This window comes from Cherax quadricarinatus, unplaced genomic scaffold (assembly GCF_038502225.1).
Source record: "Cherax quadricarinatus isolate ZL_2023a unplaced genomic scaffold, ASM3850222v1 Contig1985, whole genome shotgun sequence".
Classification (NCBI taxonomy): Eukaryota; Metazoa; Arthropoda; class Malacostraca; order Decapoda; family Parastacidae; genus Cherax; species Cherax quadricarinatus.
In genome coordinates, this window is record NW_027197011.1 from 30,615 (window position 1) to 53,285 (window position 22,671).

Consider the following 22,671-nt stretch of genomic DNA (forward strand, 5'->3'; position numbering starts at 1 on the left):
CACACACACACACACACACAATAAATAAATAAATAAAAAAAAAAAGCTGGCGTCAGATAGTGGGGGTTCCGAAACCTGGTGGTTCTTGGTCAAAGACCAACAAGGTTATTCACCTGATGAAGTTATTCCACCTCTAAATAGATAGGACGGGACCGTCTCGCCTAGCAGTCAGCACAAGGCTGACCTTTTTGCCGCCGAACACTTTGCTGCCAAGATGTAAGTTCCTGATCCAGAAAGGGAACCTCCTTTGCTATCCGCAAAAACGGTGACAAAGTTGTCAGTGGTGACGAAATGCATCTTCTTAAATTGCTGGTCCTGGAAAAGACTATGGGTCCAGAAAAGTTGAGCCCAAGATTGCTGAGTACATGTGCAGATCAGCTAGAAGCAATGCTTACTCACATCTATAAGCATTGCCTAGCACAATGTGAATGGCCTTCTCTGCTGAAAGAGACAAATGTAGTCCCTGTTCACAAAAAGAAGAGTAGAACAGAAATCAGGAACTACAGACTAGTGTCACTCCTGTCAATCACTCGCGTTTTTCAACTACAACTCACTTTTTTGTGACAGTCAATCCGGCTTCAGGAAACGTCACTCTGCTGTTGATTTGATGTTAAATCTCTTCCCTATATGGTATCAGTAACTACATGAATCCAAATTCAACTGTGTAGTGGCCCTAGACATTGGTGAAGCTTTTGACCGTGTATAGTACCAGGGACACTTGGCAAAACTACAAGTACTGGGAATCGCTGGCTTTCTCAGTGATTACCTTTAAGGTAGATCTATAAGCGTAGTTCTCTACGGAACAGTGTTAGCAAGACACTATTGGAGCACTCGGGCCACAGGGAAGCCTGCTTGGCCCATTGCTATGGAATGTCTACTTCAATAACCTTCATCTCATCCCATAATCCTAGGCATATACAGACGACTGTACTCAGACTTTTGCTTATCCAAGAGAGGAAATGCCAGTTGCTCAAAATTACATAAATCACCAGCTTACAGCTATATTAGAGTTGAGAAAACAATGGCAGGACAATTTGCCCCCGAGAAAACACAAATGATGGTCTGGTCATCACAAATGACAGCCTGGATGAAGCTGATATCCTTGGGGGAAATTTTGACTCCAAACGAACTGTGAAGAACCACTTTATAAATCTTGGAAACAAAGTGCCTAGGAAGCTTCCAGCACTTCGACGTATCACATCTGCTCGACAATAGAGGTTACAAGATTCCGTATGAGGCATAAGTACGGTCACACCTTGAGTGTGCTCCGCTTTCTTGAGTTGCTTGCACCCTGTCTCATCTGCAAATTCTTACCTGGAGAGAGTTCCGGGGGTCAACGCCCCCGCGGCCCGGTCTGTGACCAGGCCTCCTTAAGTCAGTGTCCCAGGATGCGACCCACACCAGTCGACTAACACCCAGGTACCCATTTTACTGATGGGGAACATAGACAACAGGTGGAAAGAAACACGTCCAATGTTTCTACTCTGGCTGGGAATCGAACCCAGTCCCTCACCGTGTGAAGCGAGAGCGTTAACCACCAGGCCACAGAACAGAAAACAGAGAAAGGCGGCGCATCTCTCGGCTGGACCCAGCCTGGATAGGTCTGCCATTTCAGCACAGCCTTCAACACAGGAGGGATGTGGGGAAGCCTTACTGCTATGTATAAGGCCAACATTGTCAAAGTACCACATTTGCCTCTACTCTGAGGGCAGCGAGAAGGGAACTTCTACACAACAAGACGGGCAGCAAGCATCAAGGCACTGGAGAAGGTACCCTTCTCCGGAACATCGCTTCATCTGAGATCATTCATTCCTAATATGTCACCTGTCTGGAATACGTTCATACAGAATAATGACATCAACGAAATAAAGTCAATTGACCAAATGAAATCGCTGACTCACAGATAACTCGGAAATCATTCTGCTCCCTATATGTATATTTCATAACAATTAAAAGGCTTTCAAATGAACTGATGTAGGTAACAGCTTTTAGCTTGTAAATAAAGTTAGGAACCTTAACGCAATCTTTAATTAAAACCCTGCATATATATACGAGAGAGAGAGAGAGAGAGAGAGAGAGAGAGAGAGAGAGAGAGATTTGGCACAACCGCTGACAAATATTGGTTGCTGTAAATCCCTCATATTCTAGAGTCGCAGATTTTCAAGATTATAAGTCTTCTTGTACAGACAAATAAGACATTGGATGCAGCTGGTTGTCCTGATAACAACGTATCCCTTTTTTTTTACACAGGGTTTGACAAGGTTAAGGATCCCTAGCTTTAATGACAAGCTATTTACAGGTTAAAGATCCCTAACTTTACTGGCAAGCTAAGAGCTGTTACCTACATCAGCTCATTTGAAAGCATTTTTATTGTTATGAGACATACAAGTAAGGAACAGGATGAAGTTGGAGCCATCTGTGGGCCAGCATTTTCATTTGATCAACTGACTTTATCTCATTGACATTATTATGCTGTACGAATGTGTTCCATACTCGAGTCATCCTGAGGTTATATGATCTCAGATGGAGTGATGTTCCGGAGAAGGGTACAACCAGAGTGAAGTTGCTGCTTTCTGCCCGTCTTGTGGCATAAAAGCTTGTTTCACGCTGTCCTCGAAGTGGATCCAAGTGTGGAACTTTGACAATATTGGCCTTGTACATAACAGTAAGGCCACCCACATCCCTCCTGTGTTGAAGGCTCTGCTGAAATGACAGATCTATCCAGGATGGGTCCAGGCGAGAGATGAGACGTCTTGCTCTATTCTCTACTCTGTCAAGCAGTCGCAGATGAGAGGGGGGGGAGGCAAACCAAGAAAGTGGAGCATACTCAAGGTGTGAGCGTACTTGTGCCTCGTACAAAATCTTGCAACCCCTACTGTCAAGCAGATGCGAGATACGGCGAAGTGCTGTAAGCTTCCTTGCTGCCTTGTTTGCAAGATTTACAACATGGTTCCTCATGGTCAGTTTGGAGTTAAATTTCACCCCAAGGATTTCAACTTCTCCAGGTGCCATCACCCTCCCATTCATCCTTACTACTGCACCAGCATTACAATCATGTTGCCTAGAGACCATCATTTTCTGCGTTTTCTCAGGTGCAAATGTTACTTGTCATCTATTTCCCCAAACTGATTTAGCTCTTAGCTGGTGTGTGATGTAGCTTAGAGCAGCTGGCATTTCTTCTCTTGGATAAGTGAATGTCAGTGTACAGGCATCTGCATATGCATGGGATTCTGGGATGAGATGAGGAATGTCATTGAAGTAGACATTCCATAACAATGGTCCCAGCACGCTTCCTTGTGTAACACTTGCCCCAATAGGATGTCTTGGTGATTCCGTTCCATTGAGAACTACCCTTAGAGATCTACCATGAAGATGATCACTGAGGAGACATAGCGTAGAGCCTGCAATTCCCAGTGCTTGAAGTTTTGCTAAGAGGCCCTGGTGCCACGCCCGGTCGAAAGCACCAGCAATGTCCAGTGCTACCACACAGCTGACTTTGGATTCATCCAGTGACTGGTGCCACTTAGTGGAGAGTTTAGCAACAGATCAGCAGCAGTGTAACCTTTCCTGAAGCCATATTGACGGTCACAAAGTAGTGAGTGGTAGTCAAAAAACTCTGTCATTTGTCTTGAGATTATTGTCTCAATAATCTTACCAGTAATTGACAGGAGTGATACTGGTCTGTAGTTGCTGATTTCTGCTCTGCTCTTCTTTTTGTGAACAGGGACTACATTTGCCTCTTTCCACAGAGAAGGCCATTTACACTTTACTAGGCAGTGCTGAAAGATGCGAGTTGGAGGTGCTGCTAGCTGGTCTGCACATCTTCTCAGCAATCTTGGGCTCAACTTGTCTGGGCCCACAGCCTTTTCTTGGTCAAGCGATTTAAGAAGGAAATGCACCTCCTCCTGCCTTATTGTCACTACTGACAGTTTTGACACAGTTCTTGCAGCTAGCCAAGGAGAGTCCCTTGCTGGATCAGGAATTTGCATTTTGGTAGCAAAGTATTCGGCAAAGAGGTCCGCTTTCTCTTGACTACTAGTAGAGGTGGTCCCATCCTGTCGATTTAGAGGTGGAATGAATTCATCAGGCAGATAAACTTGTCTGTCCTTGACCAGGGACCACCAGGTTTTGTAGCCTACCCTACTTGATGCTAGCTTTCTTTTTGTGTCCACCTCCCATTTTGTATTGAAATCTTCATGTTTATCCATAACAGACGAATATTATTTAAAGATTTGTATTTTAGACTAATATGAATACAACGCTTGAAAAAAAAATGATATATGTCGTACGATATTATATAATAAGAAGGGTATTTTTAGTCGTGCTAAACTTAATTATGGTTTCCGGTTGATGCTTAACCTCAGAGTCAATGATATGTCAAAGTCTCGAGTCGGGAGAAATTTCCCCTTTTTTCTGAGAACTAAAAATCTGATTTTTTTTTTTACAGGTTACAATGGTGTCGCCATTTAAGCCATCAAAGGTGCGGGAAAATGTTCATGAGGTAGTCTTCTCAGGCGGGGATCTTTCTCGTCAAGTTCCAAATTTGTTTACTGGAAATAAAATGACAGCCCCTATGACAATGATGAAGATTTTGCCGGGTCTTTGCGTTGATGCTCTAGGAACGAAAGAAGTTCAAAATTTATTGAAGGAAGATTTTGACTTGGTTCTCCTCAGCGTGTTCGTGTCTGAGTGTTTCTTGTCAGCAGTTCATCAGATGAAGGTACGTCATGTACTACGCCATCTTTTATGCTACTTTTTTTAGTGTTTTTGTATTAAAATACTATGAATTTAATTATCAGGCGTAAGTAAAAATGTAGGCGTAAGTAAAATATAGACAACAATGAAGGCCTCTCAATTATTATTATTAACTTATTTTTAAAACATTATTATTATATTTATGGGATAGTTTTTAACCAAGATGAGTCATACAGCAGCTGGGAATGAGAAACTATCAGGTTTGTTATCAAGAGTTTCAGCAGCATGACGGCATCTTCCCACCGCCATCATCGTAGCCACAGAGAATCCTAGACGCGCTGAATATTCGACCACATATGAATACTTAAAAACATATGACAGAAGGAACACTGCAACAGACCTACTGACCCATGCGAAGCAACACCATGTGCCCCCCCCCCGAATTAGCCCAATGACCCACCTAGTCAGGTCACTTCCACTTAAGGAAGGAGCAAGGCATCAGACGTAGTAGCACAACCTAGTCAGGTCCAACTCACACCCACCCACACCCACTCATGCATTTATCTAACCTATTTTCAAAACTACACAATGTTTTAGCCTCTATAACTATACTCGGGAGTTTGTTCCACTCATCCACAACTCTATTACCAAACCTGTGCTTTTCTATATCCTTCATGAATCTGAATTTTTCCAACTTGAAACCATTGCTGCGAGTTCTGTCTTAGCTGGAAATTTTCAGCACGCTGTTTACATCCCCTTTATTTATTTCTGTTTTCCATTTATACACCTCCATCATATCCCCCTAAATCTACGCCTTTCGAGAGTGCGCAGATTCAGGGCCCACAGTCTATCCTCATAGGGAAGATTTCTGATACATGGGATCAACTTTGTCATTCTCCTCTGTACGTTTTCCAGTGCATTTATATCCATTCTGTAATACGGTGACCAAAACTGTGCAGCATAATCTAAATGAGGCCTAACCAATGATACATAGAGTTGAAGAACAACCTGAGGATTTGTATTATTTATACTTCTAAATATGAAGCCAAGGATTCTGTTAGCTTTATTGCGAACACTAATGCACTGTTGTCTTGGTTTCAGATTATTGCTAACCAGAGCTCCTAAATACTTTTCGCAATCAGTAGTATTAGGATCAACGTTATTTAGTTTATAAGTGGCATGGTTATTTTCCTGTCCAAACATTTAGAACTTTGCATTTGTCTATCATAAACTGCATCTGCCACTTCTCCGACCATTGCATCAGTCTATTCAAATCATCCTGGAGTGCTCTAGTGTCCTCATTAGAATGAACTGGATGGCCTATTTTGGTGATATCAGCAAATTTGCTTATGTCGCTATTTATTCCCTCATCTATGTCATTTATGTAAATTATGAACAACAACGGGCCCGACATTGACCACTGTGGAACCCTGCTTGTGACGTGCCCCCATTCTGATTTCTCCCCATTTATGCAAGCTCTTTGCTACCTATTTGTCAGCCATGCCTCTACCCAGGGAAACATTTCTCCTCCTATTCAGTGTGCCTTAAGTTTCCTCAATAGTCTCTGATGTGGGACCCTGTCAAAAGCCTTACTGAAGTCCATATACACAATATCATATTTATTACCATGATCTACCTCCTCAAATACCTTAGTGAAAAAAGTTAGTAAATTCGTAAGACAGGAACGCCCATTTGTAAAACCGTGTTGAGATTCATTAATCAATCTGTGCCTGTCAAGATGGCTACGAATTCCCTCGGCAATTATTGATTCCATAAAATTTCCCACTATGGAGGTAAGGCTTATTAATCTATAGTTCGAAGCTGAGGACCTGTCATCTGCCTTGTAAATAGGTATTACATTTGTCATTTTCCACTTATCACCACAAACTGGCATAGTGCCTGATATGTTGAAGAGATTAGCCAAAGGTATGCTAAGTTCCTCTTTACATTCCTTTAACACCCTTGCAAACAGTTCATCAGGACCTGGGGATTTGTTAGGTTTTAGTTTCTCTTTTTCTCTGAGGACCATGTCACTAGTTACTGCAATCGTCCATAGTTTTTTTTCGTCCTGTTCTACATAATTTATTATTTCTGGAATTTCGCTAGTATTTTTCAGGGTAAAAACTGAGAGGAAGTATTGAAAATTTCACACATTTCCTTATCTCTGTCAGTGATCTGACCTGAGTTACTCTTAAGTGGGCCTATCTTGTCCCTGATCTTACTTCTGTATACCTGAAAGAACCCTTTTGGGTTTGTCTTTGAATTCCTCGCGACCTTAGCCTCATAATCCAATTTTGCTTTTTTTATTCCTTTTTTTTATTTCTCTTTTTAATTGAATATATTGATTTCTTAACTGCCCATACCCTCTTTTGATACGCCTATGTATACCATTTTTGTTAGATCTAATTTCCCTACTCGGAACAAAAGTTGTCTGGGCAGCTAGAACTATGCTCTGAAAAATATCATACTGGCAACCAAGATCACCTCCCTGACCCATAATCAGGTCAGCCCAATTTAGCCCACCCAGGTAATTTCTCAGTCCCATGAAACCGGCCAAATGAATGTCAGTGACAGAGATTTGATTGCAGTTATCTGGGTAATTCCATTATATATTGAAACTAAGTTATTTGTGACCACTTTTCCCAAGCTCATCATTCACATCAAGATTATTAATTAGTGATTCTTTTTCGACAAGAACCAAGTCAAGCAGACTGTTTCCTCTAGTTAGTTCTGTCACAACCTGTTCTAAAAAGCAATCCTGAACCGTATCAAGAAAGTCAATAGACTCAAGATTTCCTGTCGTATTGTTCCATTCAATTTGTCTAAAGTTAAAATCTCCCATTAACACAACATTTTCAAATCTAGATGCCTTATGAATGTCGTCCCAAAACAGCTTACTGCACTCCCTATCAAGGTTTGGGGGCCTATAAATCACACCCAAAATTAATTTGTTACGACCCTCGAGAAGCAGATTCTGTGTCCGATGTTTCTAATCTAATATCAAGTTTAAGACAATTTAAATTATCTCTGACATACATCGCCACTCCACCACCCTTCCTGTTGACCCTATGAGTGTGGAATAATTTATAACCCTGTATGTTGCATTCAGAAGGCATTTCTCTATCTTTCAGGTTGAACCAGGTCTCTGTTATAGCAATATCTATATTACCTGCACTTGCAAGTAATCTTAGCTCATCTATCTTATTTCTTAGACTCCTACTATTTGTATAGTAAACCTTAAGGGAGCTAGTCACTCGTTGCTCTCTGTTTGTTGATCAATTGATTTGCCTTTACTAGAAACTGTAAAATATTCCCAAGCACGAATGAGTTTAGCGTATCAGTCACAGAATTAAGTTACATTAGAGAATCAGGTGTTACATAAATAGCACAGGGATTAGACGGATGCTTTGTGAGCTAATTAAGGTTGTTACGTAACATTCCCTCTCTAAGGTATTTAACTTAAAACCTATAATATACAAAGCTTTATTATATTTATATTGTAAGATGATATTGAAGCCTATGAATCTATAAAGCAGATAAACTATATGCCAACTGCCTCCCAGGCTATGAGAGTAGAGTGGAAGCTGCCAGGAGGCCTGCAAGGAGTAGGTCGATTATTCCTCTAATAAGACACTAACGAGATAACTAATATATCTCGCAGCTTTGTGTAACAATACTGTGAGGTACAGAAAATATAAAGAAGTGGTCTCTATATATAGGAATTAGTATATATATACAGGCGTTAGCTTTATAATATATATATATATATATATATATATATATATATATATATATATATATATATATATATATATATATATATATATATATATATATATATATATATATAGGTAGTAGGTTGGTAGACAGCAACCACCCAGGGAAGTACTACCGTCCTGCCAGATGACTGTGAAACAGAAACCTGCAACTGTTTTGCATGATGGTAGGATTGCTGGTGTCTTTTTCTGTCTCATAAACACGCAAGATAACAGGGATATCTAGCTACTCCTACTTACACTTTGGTCACACTTCACAGACACGCACGTATCTGTAGAGTTAGAGCTAAGGAAGGGGTAGCAGTAATGTTGAAGGATCAGTTATGGAAGGAGAAAAGAGAATATGAATGTGTAAATTCAAGGATTATGTGGATTAAAGTAAAAGTTGGATGCGAAAAATGGGTCATAATAAGCGTGTATGCACCTGGAGAAGAGAGGAATGTAGAGGAGAGAGAGAGATTTTGGGAGATGTTAAGTGAATGCATAGGAACCTTTGAACCAAGTGAGAGAGTAATTGTGGTAGGGGACATGAATGCTAAAGTAGGAGAAACTTTTAGAGAGGCTATGGCAGGTAAGTTTGGGGTGCCAGGTGTAAATGATAATGGGAGCCCTTTGATTGAACTTTGTATAGAAAGGAGTTTAGTTAAAGGTAATACATATTTTAAGAAAAAGAGGATAAATAAGTATACAAGATATGATGTACGGCGAAATGACAGTAGTTTGTTGGATTATGTATTGGTAGATAAAAGACTGTTGAGTAGACTTCAGGAGGTACATGTTTATAGAGGGGCCACAGACATATCAGATCACTCTTCAGTTGTAGCTACACTGAGAGTAAAAGGTAGATGGGATACAAGGAGAATATAAGCATCAGGGAAGAGAGAGGTGAAGGTTTATAAACTAAAAGAGGAGGCAGTTAGGGTAAGATATAAACAGCTATTAGAGGATAGATGGGCAAATGAGAGCATAGGCAATGGGGTCGAAGAGAAATGGGGTAGGTTTAAAAAGGTAGTGTTAGAGTGTTCAGCAGAAGTTTGTGGTTACAGGAAAGTGGGTGCGGGAGGGAAGAGGAGCGATTGGTGGAATGATGATGTAAAGAGAGTAGTAAGGGAGAAAAAGTTAGCATGAGAAGTTTTTACAAAGTAGAAGTGATGCAAGGAGGGAAGAGTATATGGAGAAAAAGAGAGAGTCTAAGAGAGTGGTGAAGCAATGTAAAAAGAGAGCAAATGAGACGTTATCAACAAATTTTGTTGAAAATAAGAAAAAGTTTTGGAGTGAGATTAACAAGTTAAGGAAGCCTAGAGAACAAATAGATTTGTCAGTTAAAAATAGGAGAGGAGAGTTATTAAATGGAGAGTTAGAGGTATTGGGAAGATGGAGGGAATATTTTGAGGAATTGTTAAATGTTGATGAAGATAGGGAAGCTGTGATTTTGTGTATAGGGCAAGGAGTGAGGAAGAACCAGTTGTGAGTTTGGAGGAAGTTCGTGAGGCAGTATATAAAATGAAAGAGGGTAAGGCAGCTGGGATTGGTGGGATAAAGATAGAAATGTTAAAAGCAGGTGGGGATATATTTTTAGAGTGGTTGGTGCTATTATTTAATAAATGTATGGAAGAGGGTAAGGTACCTAGGGATTGGCAGAGAGCATGCATAGTTCCTTTGTATAAAAGCAAAGGGGACAAAAGTGAGTGCAAAAATTATAGAGGGATAAGTCTGTTGAGTATACCTGGTAAAGTGTATGGTAGAGTTATTATTGAAAGAATTAAGAGTAAGACGGATAATAGGATAGCGGATGAACAAGGAGGCTTTAGGAAAGTTAGGGGGTGTGTGGACCAGGTGTTTACAGTGAAACATATAAGTGAACAGTATTTAGACAAGGCTAAAGAGGTTTTTGTGGCATTTATGGATTTGGAAAAGGCGTATGACAGGGTGGATAGGGGGGCAATGTGGCAGATGTTGCAGGTGTATGGTGTAGGAGGTAGGTTACTGAAAGCAGTGAAGAGTTTTTACGAGGATAGTGAGGATCAAGTTAGAGTATGTATTTCCCAGTAAAAGTAGGCCTTAGACAAAGATGTTTAATGTCACCGTGGTTGTTTAATATATTTATAGATGGGGTTGTAAGAGAAGTAAATGCGAGGGTCTTGGCAGGAGGCGTGGAGTTAAAAGATAAAAATCACACAAAGTGGGAGTTGTCACAGTTGCTCTTTGCTGATGACACTGTGCTCTTGGGAGATTCTGAAGAGAAGTTGCAGAGGTTGGTGGATGAATTTGGTAGGGTATGCAAAAGAAGAAAATTAAAAGTGAATACAGGAAATAGTAAGGTTATGAGGATAACAAAAAGATTAGGAGATGAAAGATTGGATATCAGATTGGAGGGAGAGAGTATGGAGGAGGTGAATGTATTCAGATATTTGGGAATGGACGTGTCAGTGGATGGGTCTATGAAAGATGAGGTGAATCATAGAATTGATGAGGGGAAAAGGGTGAGCGGTGCACTTAGGAGTCTGTGGAGACAAAGAACTTTGTCCTTGGAGGCAAAGAGGGGAATGTATGAGAGTATAGTTTTACCAACGCTCTTATATGGGTGTGAAGCATGGGTGATCAATGTTGCAGCGAGGAGAAGGCTGGAGGCAGTGGAGATGTCATGTCTGAGGGCAATGTGTGGTGTGAATATAATGCAGAGAATTCGTAGTTTGGAAGTTAGGAGGAGGTGCGGGATTGCCAAAACTGTTGTCCAGAGGGCTGAGGAAGGGTTGTTGAGGTGGTTCAGACATGTAGAGAGAATGGAGCGAAACAGAATGACTTCAAGAGTGTATCAGTCTGTAGTGGAAGGAAGGCGGGGTAGGGGTCGGCTTAGGAAAGGTTGGAGGGAGGGGGTAAAGGAGGTTTTGTGTGCGAGGGGCTTGGACTTCCAGCGGGCATGCATGAGCGTGTTTGATAGGAGTGAATGGAGACAAATGGTTTTTAATACTTGACGTGCTGTTGGAGTGTGAGCAAAGTAACATTTATGAAGGGATTCAGGGAAACCGGCAGGCCGGACTTGAGTCCTGGAGATGGGAAGTACAGTGCCTGCACTCTGAAGGAGGGGTGTTAATGTTGCAGTTTAAAAACTGTAGTGTAAAGCACCCTTCTGGCAAGACAGTGATGGAGTGAATGATGGTGAAAGTTTTTCTTTTTTGGGCCACCCTGCCTTGGTGGGAATCGGCCAGTGCGTTAATAAATAATAATATATATTTGTGTTGGTGTGTGTGTGTGTGTGTGTGTGTGTGTGTGTGTGTGTGTCGTGCCGAATAGGTTAAACTTGCTATTTTGGTTTAAATAGCAACGCTTTTCTTGCCAAATAAAGCATGCGAAAATTTGTGTATGCAATAACATCGCAAAAATCATTCTGAACCTAACGAAAAAAAATATATTTCATTACGTTTGTTTATTATTAAATTATGGTAAACTTCTCTAAAATATGCCTAGTTGGATTAGGCTATATTAAACTGCTCTTCTCATAATTTGGTCAGGTAAAGTTTTTAAGGTACTTTTGGTACAAAATTATTAATTTTTACATTAACCTGATTTTTTGCGAAATTACTGCATACACAAATTTTCGCTTGCCTTATTCGGCAAGAACAACGTTTCTATTTAAGCCAAAATAGCAAGTTTTACTTATTAATTTTTACATTAACATTATTGAAAAAATATATATTTAAACGTATAATAGAAAAATTTTAGAAGGACTTAATTTTAAATGAGATCTGGCTTATTGACCAGTTTTACCTATTCGGCACGACTTATATATTTATATAGACATGTATACATACATATATACACACACAAATATGCATAAACATAACGTCTGTACAAGTATGGCTTCAAAAAAAATGATTTTGTCAATACAAAAATACTCATGCATATACATACACGCATAAATACGTATACTCAAGTACTGCATGTATATGAATATGCACATATACACAGAAATTCATTCTCACACCCATACACACTGGAATTTTATGATCACCCTCCAGTATTACTGTTGCCTGTATTGCAGTAGATGAGGTTAGGCCAATGAAATAAGAGGATATCTTTCTCGCGATGCGAGAAAGAAATACATCTAGTATCAAAATTACTATTACTATTATTATTATTATCATCAACTTAATAAGCATATATTTATCATCATCAGGTTCCTTTTATATAGGTGAGTCCAGCAGGGTTGTTAACACCAGCACCATCAATAATAGGAAACACACGCTTTCCCTCCTATGATGCATCTTTCATGTTGGATTTCAAACATCCTATGACGTTCATGGAGAGAGCAATCAGTACTCTGTCTGATGTTGCTATGGACGCTATGTTATTTTACTATTTATCACCAAGGTATGTAACTATTATTTTTATTTTTCTGTCATTAATCAAACCTTCAAGACACTCGTTGTCCTTTTCTCACCTAACAGTAAATAGGTAACGAGGTGTTCGCGTCCTTATACCTGCCATTGTCCACTTACCAGTAAATAGCTACCTGAAGGTTAGTCTTTTTCCATGTATCCCTTTACCCCCCCCCCTCCCTTTCTGGTAGTAAATAGGTTTCTAGGTGTTAAAGCTCTTTCACCAGCTGCTACTTTTTAATTATCAGATTATTGATACCTCTCTGCTAGTCGAGTGTTGTTCCTGCATCCTGGGGGAGGTGGTATATCATAGCTGCGACAGGACTTTCAAAAACCCTAAGGGCCTAAGGTAGTTTAACCGGTAAATTCAACAGTTTAAAGCACCTTTTATTGTAGATAGACTCAAAATTTACTTCAATTTCACGTTACGAATTAAAGTATTTTTTGCCTCTTGGTGGAATTTACAAATACACACTTTCTGACGTCCATGTTTTCAGTTGTTTCAGAATCTAACGTACCTAACTAGCGACTGTTTTCTGTCTCTTGTGATCTCGATAAGTTTAAAATCCAACAAATTAAACCAGTCATTGCTTCATGAAAAAATCTGCAGGACCCACATCAGCAAAATATGACGATAATAATTTAAAAATGCAATACCTTCTTTATTACCGGCAATTTATCATATTAAAAAAATAATGACATTTGTAGGCAGAAGAATGAAATATGAGAGAGAGAGAGAGAGAGAGAGAGAGAGAGAGAGAGAGAGAGACTGCTTGACAGAGTAGAGAACAGAGCAAGACGTCTCATCTCTCGCCTGGAACCATCCTGGATAGATCTGTCATTTCAGCAGAGCCTTCAACACAGGAGGGATGTGGGTGGCCTTACTGTTATGTACAAGGCCAATATTGTCAAAGTACCACACTTGGATCCACAAGACGGGCAGAAAGCAGCAACTTCACTCTGGCTGTACCCTTCTCCAGAACATCACTCCATCTGAGATTATATATACTCAGGATGACTTGAGTATGGAACACATTCGTACAGTATAATGATGTCAAAGAGATAAAGTCAGTTGATCAAATGAAAATTCTGGCCCACAGATGGCTCCAACTTCATCCTGTTCCCTACTTGTATGTCTCATAACAATAAAAATGCTTTCAAATGAGCTGATGTAGGTAACGGCTCTTAGCTTGCCAATAAAGTTAGGAATCCTTAACCTGTAAATAGCTTGTCAATAAAGCTAGGGATCCTTTACCTTGTCAAACCCTGTGTAAAGAGAGAGAGAGAGAGAGAGAGAGAGAGAGAGAGAGAGAGAGAGAGAGAGAGAGAGAGAGAGAGAGAGAGAGTGAGAGGAAGGGTAGTAGTAGTAGGTCTCCACTACATAAATTTAATCATTAAAGATATGACAAATGGTAAAGATTGGTTAAACAAAACTCTCGTTTATAATATCGCAAAATAAAATTTCCAATGACATGAGGTTCATTTTATGACGAAGCTCTGGGCCAAATAACCAGAAGTTCTCCTAACCGAGTCAGTGTTTAAACGTTATCCATAATAAGATAAAATCTCCCATCTCACCTGATAAACAAAATAGCACAACCCATTCCAGTCCTCCTTCTTTCCCCTCACACTTAACGAAGTGTTAATCCCATGATGCAAAGTGTTATGTAGGCTTGAGTACCCACACACTGCTGATGTAAGCTAGGGTACCAACCCACCTCTGACATGCCCAATTTTAATGAATACTAAACGAATACCTTACTAACTATTTACATTCTTTTAATATATATTTTCCCAGCAGAGAAGAAATAATATAGGACAACGCTAGTCATGGTTTCACGTGCTCCATTTTCCACAGAATGGAATCTGAATGTCGTCGCCGCGGCCTTTGTCCAGATGATATGCCCAGTCTTTCGGAAATCGGTTCAAATGCAAGTCATGTACTGATTAATAGGTTAGTTACAACTTTTATTATAATTATTATTATTATTATTATTATTATTATTATTATTAACATTATTCGAGTGATGGGTATAGCTTGGGGGTTAAAGCTATTGATTCACATCCCAAGAGACGAATATACGAGCAGGCAAGTCTTCTAACATTTACTGTTAGTTTCTTAATATCTGATTCAAGTTTCCTAACGTTTGCTACAAGTCTCCTAACATTTGCTTCCAGTTTCCTAACATTTATTACAAGTCTCCTTACATTTGCTACAAGTCTTCTTACATTTGCTACAACTATTACTACTCTTTCTACTCTGCTACCGAAAATTCCCCTTTACCCCTTACTCTTAAGAATGGTCGTTTCGCCTTCTCTACTTTTCTCGCCCCAGAGTGATTTGACAATGGAATTACCAGGAAGGACGGAAATATGGACTGAGAAAATGATTAAAGAGACATTTTTCAGTGCAAGTTTTCAATTCTGACAACGTTTTAGTTGGTGTTGCTTTATCATAACATGATAAAACTCAGCAATGAACAAAACGTTGTGAGACCTGCTGCACATTCTGTTTTTTTGTGCCTTTTAAAGAAAACAAAAGTGATTTTATACATGTGTAAGGCTAACAAAGGTCAGATTTTGTTGAATTTCTACAGTGTTCAAACCATCGATTACCCAGCTCGTCCTTATGTTCCTGCCGTGGTTCATTGTGGAGGCATACACCTGCGTCCAGCACAACCTCTCTCACAAGTAAGTTACCTCCTACACATTTCTAGTTTGTTTCCTTGGTTCTACAAGGCCAACTCCCATTTATTCTCAAAGCTTCCATTAGAAAACAACATAATAGTGTCTGGATCAATAACAGCTTAAAAAGCTGCTATTGATTAAGCTGAGGAATTCCACAAGGATGTGTTCTTAAATCCCTCTTTCTGTTATCTATTAATGGCCAAGCCTAAGCACTTTCTTGGGGAATTTGGTTCTCTTTATATGTGGAAGATTTTGATTTTGTGTTTGCAGGCACGAACATTCATACAAAGCGCAACTGACTGTACGTCTAGCTGCGCTGCGTCACACGACTTTTAGTTCTCAGTATTCAAAACAAAGTCGATTGAATTCACTCGGTGCTGTGTAATTCTCAATTTAATAAGATGTGATATATTCTATACACCAACGCTTTTATATGGGTCTGAAACATAGGTAGTGAATGTTGCAACAAGGAGAAGGCTGGAGGCAATGTAGATGTCATGTCTGAGAGCAATGCGTAGTGTGAAAATAATGTAGAGAATTCGTAGTTTGGAAATTAGGAGGTGAGAGACTACCGAAACTATTATCCAGAGGGCTGAGGAGGGGTTGTTGAGGTGGTTCAGGCATGTAGAGAGGAGGGAAGGAAATAGAATGACTTCGAAAGTGTATAAATCTGTAGTGGAGGGAAGGCGGGGTAGGGGTCGGCCAAGGAAAAGCTGGAGGGAGGGGGTAAAGGATGTTTTGTGTGCGAGAGGGCTTGGACTTCCAGCAAGCGTGCGTGAGCGCATTTGATAAGAGCAAATGGAGACAAATGATTTTTAGGACTTAACGTGCTGTTGGAGTGTAAGCAAGGTAACATTTATGAAGGGATTCAGGGAAACCGGCAGGCCGGACTTTATTCCTGGAGATGGGAAGTACAGTGTCTCCACTCTGAAGGAGGGGTGTTAATGTTGCAGTTGTATAACTGTAATGTATGCGCGCCTCTGGCAAGACAGTGATGGAATGAATGATAATGAAAGCTTTTCTTTTTCGGGCCACCCTGTCTTGGTGGGAGACGGCCGATGTGTTAAAAAAAAATAATAAAAAATTATTTTACATGAAGAATCTTTTCTTGAAGGAGCTTGAAGACTGGGTACAAGATGCTGGTGATGCTGGCTTCATCTTCTTCAGTCTTGGCTCAGCTGTCACGCCCCCCAGTATGCCAGAGCAGTAAGAATTATCAATGTTTCTTAATAAGATTATTGTAATAGAGGGCGCTAAACCCGTACGGGTCATACAATGCTTAAGGAATACGAACTGAAGTGGGGTTATATATGTTTCGAGTAAGGAAAGGGTACCTCCAGTTCCTTGAATCGAGATTCCTTCATTAGCTTCCAGGCACATCCTTGAAGGAAGAGGAATTAATCCCCTCTTCAGATTTTATTTAGAGTCTAGGCTTGGCACACAACCGAGAGCTACCGGGTTAAGTATCCAGGTCTGGGAAAAGTATGGGTAAGTTTCCTTACACTTTCTTGCCCCTGCTCACATTATAGTATAAATGGGCACTTGTGTTTCAGCGAAGAAAAAAATTAAGTGCAAAAAATATCATAGAGTCAGGAAATAATGGAAATGTAACCCACTTCTCCAAAAATTGTCTCACTTTCACATAAGGTTGGCAACCCATTTCTAACTTAGGTTGAGTTAGGTTAGGTTAGTTTACAAAGATAAAACATTGATATAAGACGATAAAACAGTCTCCCGCGCGAACACCTCATGTAACTATGTCATATTTCAACTGTTCAAGGCTCCGTTAACAAGGTATCCATAGGACTGATTTTGCAAGTGACATGATGACTGTGGTTCAGAGGATGGACTGTTGTAATGACAGTGTCTTCTTCAGTGTAGATAGGTAAGAAAACTCCAACATACTGAAAGTATTCAAAAGTTAAATATAATATATTATTATTTATTATTATTATTATTATTATTATTATTATTATTATTATTATTATTATAGTGACAAAAAAAGAAACTTTTTCACCATCATTCACTCCATCAGTGTCTTGTCAGAAGCACTCCGATACTACAGTTCAGATGCCTCTTAAAACTGCCCTATCTCCGCCCCTCCAGGGCTCAAGTCTGGCTAAAGAATTTGCCTGAATTACTTCATAAATGTTTCATTGCTAACACTCCAACAGTATGTTAAGTCATGCAACCAGCTTGTAACATCTTTTTTCGATATATCTAGTTCGACAACAACACCCACAACCCACATCACCCCACAACCCACAATTGTTTCTCGTTTTAACTAATTTCATCAGAAAAAGTCACAACAACAACCCACTTATAACATCGTTTCGGTATCTCTAGTTCGACAACAATACCCACAACACCCACAACCCACAACACCCCACAACCCACAATTTTTTCTCGTTTTAACCAATTTCATCAGAAAAAGTCACAACATCAACCAGCTTATAACATCTTTTTTCGATATATCTAGTTCGACAACAATACCCACATCCCTCATCACTTACCAATTTATTCACAATTTATTCGATACAAATTTTTCCCCTTCTTTTTACTGAATCTTAAATGTAATGCACATTCCTCCCTACATTTCTAAAATTCTAATAAATTCCTCTCCATACCATCTCCTTGTATCCACATAAATTGATAATATACTCACAACAACTAATCATCTCACTACCCAACTACTGCGGCATGTTTCTACACCCTCCAATCTTTTCCAGTGTATCATAACTTTTCACTTCTATAAATTCTTTTAAAATATTCACACATTACCTTTATTTTCAGTAAAATCCCCCCATATTTCATTAAATTTCTAATACAACCCTCCCCATACCCCTCTCCATCTCACTCACATTTCTTCACATCCACTCACCCGTTTCCCAACACACCTCTTCAGAACAAACAAAAATCACATTTCACATCCACAAATGCATCTCATCACCCATCTCAAATTAACTAAAATCACTGTAACCAAGATATTCACAAGATTCTATGACCACCTAACACACACACATATAGACAACTCACTTTACTTTGAACACTACCAAAAACACCATCAATTACCATTGAATACTCCAAAAATATCATTCGAACACCCCCAAAACACCACTGAATACTACCCAAACTAAGATCAACACTACCAGCTAATATGCATTTTATAGAAATCCCCACATTCCTCCCTACACTAAATTTCTAATAAAATCTGTCTCCTTAACTCCACATAGTTTAATATTATACTCATAACCCCACAATTTTTCTCAGTTCAACTATTTCATCAGAAAAAAAGTCACCCGCATTTTGACTCAGTAATATTCACAACATGTCACAAATTTTTAGAAAACACTCATTTTTTATAAATATATCACGAACACATCCAACTAAGATATGATATAAATCACATTTTTAGCCACATTCCCTCAATTTCGGTAATATGAACGAAATTGATTGGGATAACATTTAGAACATTTCCAAATTACGTTGGAGCACATTCAAAAATATATTGGAACACTTCCAAAATACATTAGAGTACTCCAGAATTACTTTGAACGACTCCATTTTTGGATATTTCCAAATTAGTTTTGAAAACTTTATCTTAAAATCGAACATTATTTTCTTGTTGGTAAACACACTCAATGGTAGAAATATTTACTCGATTTCCGAATAGAAACACATTCCTCGCTCTGAGAGACTCCTTGAGCTTATATGGCTTACCCCAGAGTATTGCATCATGATTTTTGTACAATCCCCTCCAGCGAGGCCATGAAATGGTGTTCACACCCAAGGTGGATTTAAGATAATCATCTCTTTCCAGACTAACTGTGTCCTCTTGTGCTAAAATTTGGTGAGGTCACAGGGCTGACAGACACCATGAAATTAACTTAAATCAGATATAACATTTGTATTCTACCTCAATACTTTTTTTCATGGTAAGGTTCGATTGATTTAAAACTTCATCATGTCTTAAAAATTTTTATTAAACATTTCTCTTTTTAATGAATGAAACATCATATATTATTAATCTTGGTGTAACAACACGCTCTAAACATCATGAATCCTCCCCTCTAAGTCTTGTTCTTCCAAGCCCCGTCACATCGGTACCTGTAAATTTTAATATTTTTTTTTATTTCATTAGCATATAATGGGGAGAAATTTGCACGATCACCTGTAAAAGATATAAACCAACTAAAAGTTACATATTTTTTTCACTATCCCAAACATATGCCTCTCAAGTGTTACATCAGTATTCTTCTCGTTAACTTAAATATCTTCCCATTCTTGACTTAAAAGCATAATCATACTGTGTCCCCTTATTAACTTAAATGAATTAAAAGCGTCTTGTTAACTTAAATGATGTAAGTATTTTGGTAGACATGATTCTTGGTGTTTAGGTAGAGAGAGACGGCCGAAATGGTAAGTGACACATTTCATGAAGAGATAAATATGAGTTATATATATTAATTCAAATATATCTCTCTTTCTTCAAGTTATAATTACTTCCTCATAATAATTTAAATGAATTAAACCACTGATACAAGGTAAATAATTTTGCTTACCTTATAAGTTACTCACACATTAGGCTCAATGTTTTTAAAATACTATTTAATATCTGTGAAAAGTTCTCTCCAAATTAATTTCCACTTCTTTGTGTTGTACCATCTATGCAAAATGCACAGATTATACTGTGTATTAAATATTTGACTGACAAAGTTTTCAGATATATTGTTTTCCAAAATATAATATAGCAGATCATCACTCCACTCCGTTACCATTTCATCAAAGAATTTATGCAAATCAAGTTCATTTTCTAACCAATTTTTAACTCGTTGAAAATTCTTTTCACTCAATGATTCACCATCTTTCCTTAAGAGTTGATTGACAGCGTTGCAAAATTCCAACCAAGGAAGATATTTCACCATTTCACAAATAACAATGAAATCGCCAAGTTTCCCCATATTAGATGTTTTCCATGTGGTCCCTGGACAATGTCTGGAGGTGACTTACAACTCTCCCATAGAGTTGCTAAATAGTATTAAATGAAAATTTCATTAAACTTACCTAAACTAGGATCAGCCATTTCAAAATCCATTTTCATAATTAATTTTTTGGGCTTTGGTATAATAAAAGTTTGAGATAAATGACTACTCCATTCACATTCTCGTAACAATAAATTTTCCAATATTTCTTCACTCCATCGTTGAGTCATTTCTCTTACCTCAGCTACAAACACTTCTTTTGAGAGAACATGTTCCGCATCAACTCTTTTTTGAATGGGTTCGACTCTCTTAATTGTATATAACATTTCTATAAACACCACACTAGTATGTTTTGTCGCAACCACCTCCATATTTCTTCTTCTGCTCAAGTGATTCCTTACAATTTCACTCCAAATATTTATACCAAACATTTCAATCGTTGTCATCATCGAATATCATTTTTTTTAATAATACAAATACACATTACAGGGGATTTCTTCAAAGCATATATATTATCCATTGTATATTTCAAATAATATGTTTAGTCATTGTTAACGTTCCTTATTTTTCAGTAAAAAGAAATATTCAGACAATATTTTTTTTTTGGCAACACTTACTACTTGCTTGTGACGTCACTATCCAGCAACACGTTAAAACAGGATAGAACAGGTATCTTCCCCTTATTATTTTAAATGAACTAAAAGCATGACGTCACGATACTCATTGAACAAATTATCTTACCTTTAATTGTCTTCATGCATTTCCAAGTATGTACCATCGGTATAGTAATAACAAGTCATAATACCGTTGAAGTAAGTTATGATTACACTCTACAGGAGCCATCAAATGCATTACCAATTCCAATAATTTGCTAGAAATCAACACAGTTGGTGAAGTTCCCTTATGGGGGTTTGTTCATTTATCATCCACGATACAACTTTTTTCTTGCTAAGATCACATCCTCCGGATATTAAAGGTTTATATTCATTCCACTTAAGATTCTTCACCTCACCAAAGAAATTCAACAAATGTTTAACTCTCCCCATCCTGTATGACACTAAACTCGTGGTGGTTCATTCACCTATCGTCATGGTTATGCCACGTAGTGTTTTTCATGGAACAAATTTCTCTACACATATAGTTATAAAAACTACTAACTCGACAACCCTCGTGGTGAAAAAGATTATAAGAAGACACATCTGTATTGAGTTACAAGAGTATTTAGATGAAGACTTCAGATCTACGTAAGTTCCCTGGACTGTAAAAGTTAAAGTGAGATTTTTGTTACAGTCTAAAAAAAATTCGTGTTAGACTCATCTTGTGTTTAAGTTAACAAGAGGAAAAGTTCATTTAATAAGTGGAAGTTACATGTGAAAAATTTGTTACAGAAGCAAAAGTGTCTACACATCAATGAACTGATAAAGAAATGATTAATTCGATAGAAGACCTTGATCACAACCCTCCAAAACGAAGGAAGGTGACTGAACAATATCTCACCGATAAAGAAATGCTTATAGCAATGGAAGATTTTGAACGTGAGTTTTTAATGAGATATTATTGAGTAAATTCACCCACAATGTAATTTTTAGAAATTCTAATGAGAAATATTTTTTTTTTCATTTGTTGAGTAACAAACTTAATTTTTAGGATATACTATATTTTATCAAAATTACAGGTAAAGAAGCAACGAAAGATGAAGAAAAATATCTTTCGTTAATGAAAGGTAATATTACAAAAGATTTTAGTGGCAGTGATAAAATTCTTTTAGTACAACAAGCAAATTGTTATGCTGTTAAATTGAAAAAAGGGAGGTCTTGCTGATGCTTTAAGTCAGGTTTTACCACTTAGCAATCCGTATTTATTTAGATCACCTGGATGTCATAAAGCAAATCTAGCTAGTGAAGTCACTCGTGATAAATTTGGGAGCATAAAATTTGTAAATAATGGAAAAAATAACCCCATGATTGCCAATATGTTCGCTCAGTATGCGATGGGACCTCCACATAAGTATTATATGAACTGTAAAGTTGATAAGGCCTATAATACATGCAAATATTTAGATACAAAAAAAGGTCGTGAGATTATATTCAAAGAGTGCATGAATGATCTTGTTAAGTGGTTATTAACAGATCCCAACGGGATTATAATGGA

General features: G+C 38.3%; 1 protein-coding gene across 1 annotated transcript in view; it reads left to right on the top strand.

The window, feature by feature from the left end:
* Positions 1-21,768, top strand: part of LOC128686302 (UDP-glucosyltransferase 2-like) — a 29,963-nt gene extending 8,195 nt beyond the window's left edge. Inside the window, exons 2-7 of the mRNA XM_070081212.1 lie at positions 4,448-4,720; positions 12,664-12,842; positions 14,709-14,804; positions 15,448-15,541; positions 16,653-16,744; positions 21,519-21,768. Of these exons, the coding sequence (XP_069937313.1) occupies positions 4,448-4,720; positions 12,664-12,842; positions 14,709-14,804; positions 15,448-15,541; positions 16,653-16,744; positions 21,519-21,768 (984 nt within the window). The remainder of the gene's footprint in view (positions 1-4,447; positions 4,721-12,663; positions 12,843-14,708; positions 14,805-15,447; positions 15,542-16,652; positions 16,745-21,518) is intronic.
* Positions 21,769-22,671: the final 903 nt, after the last annotated feature.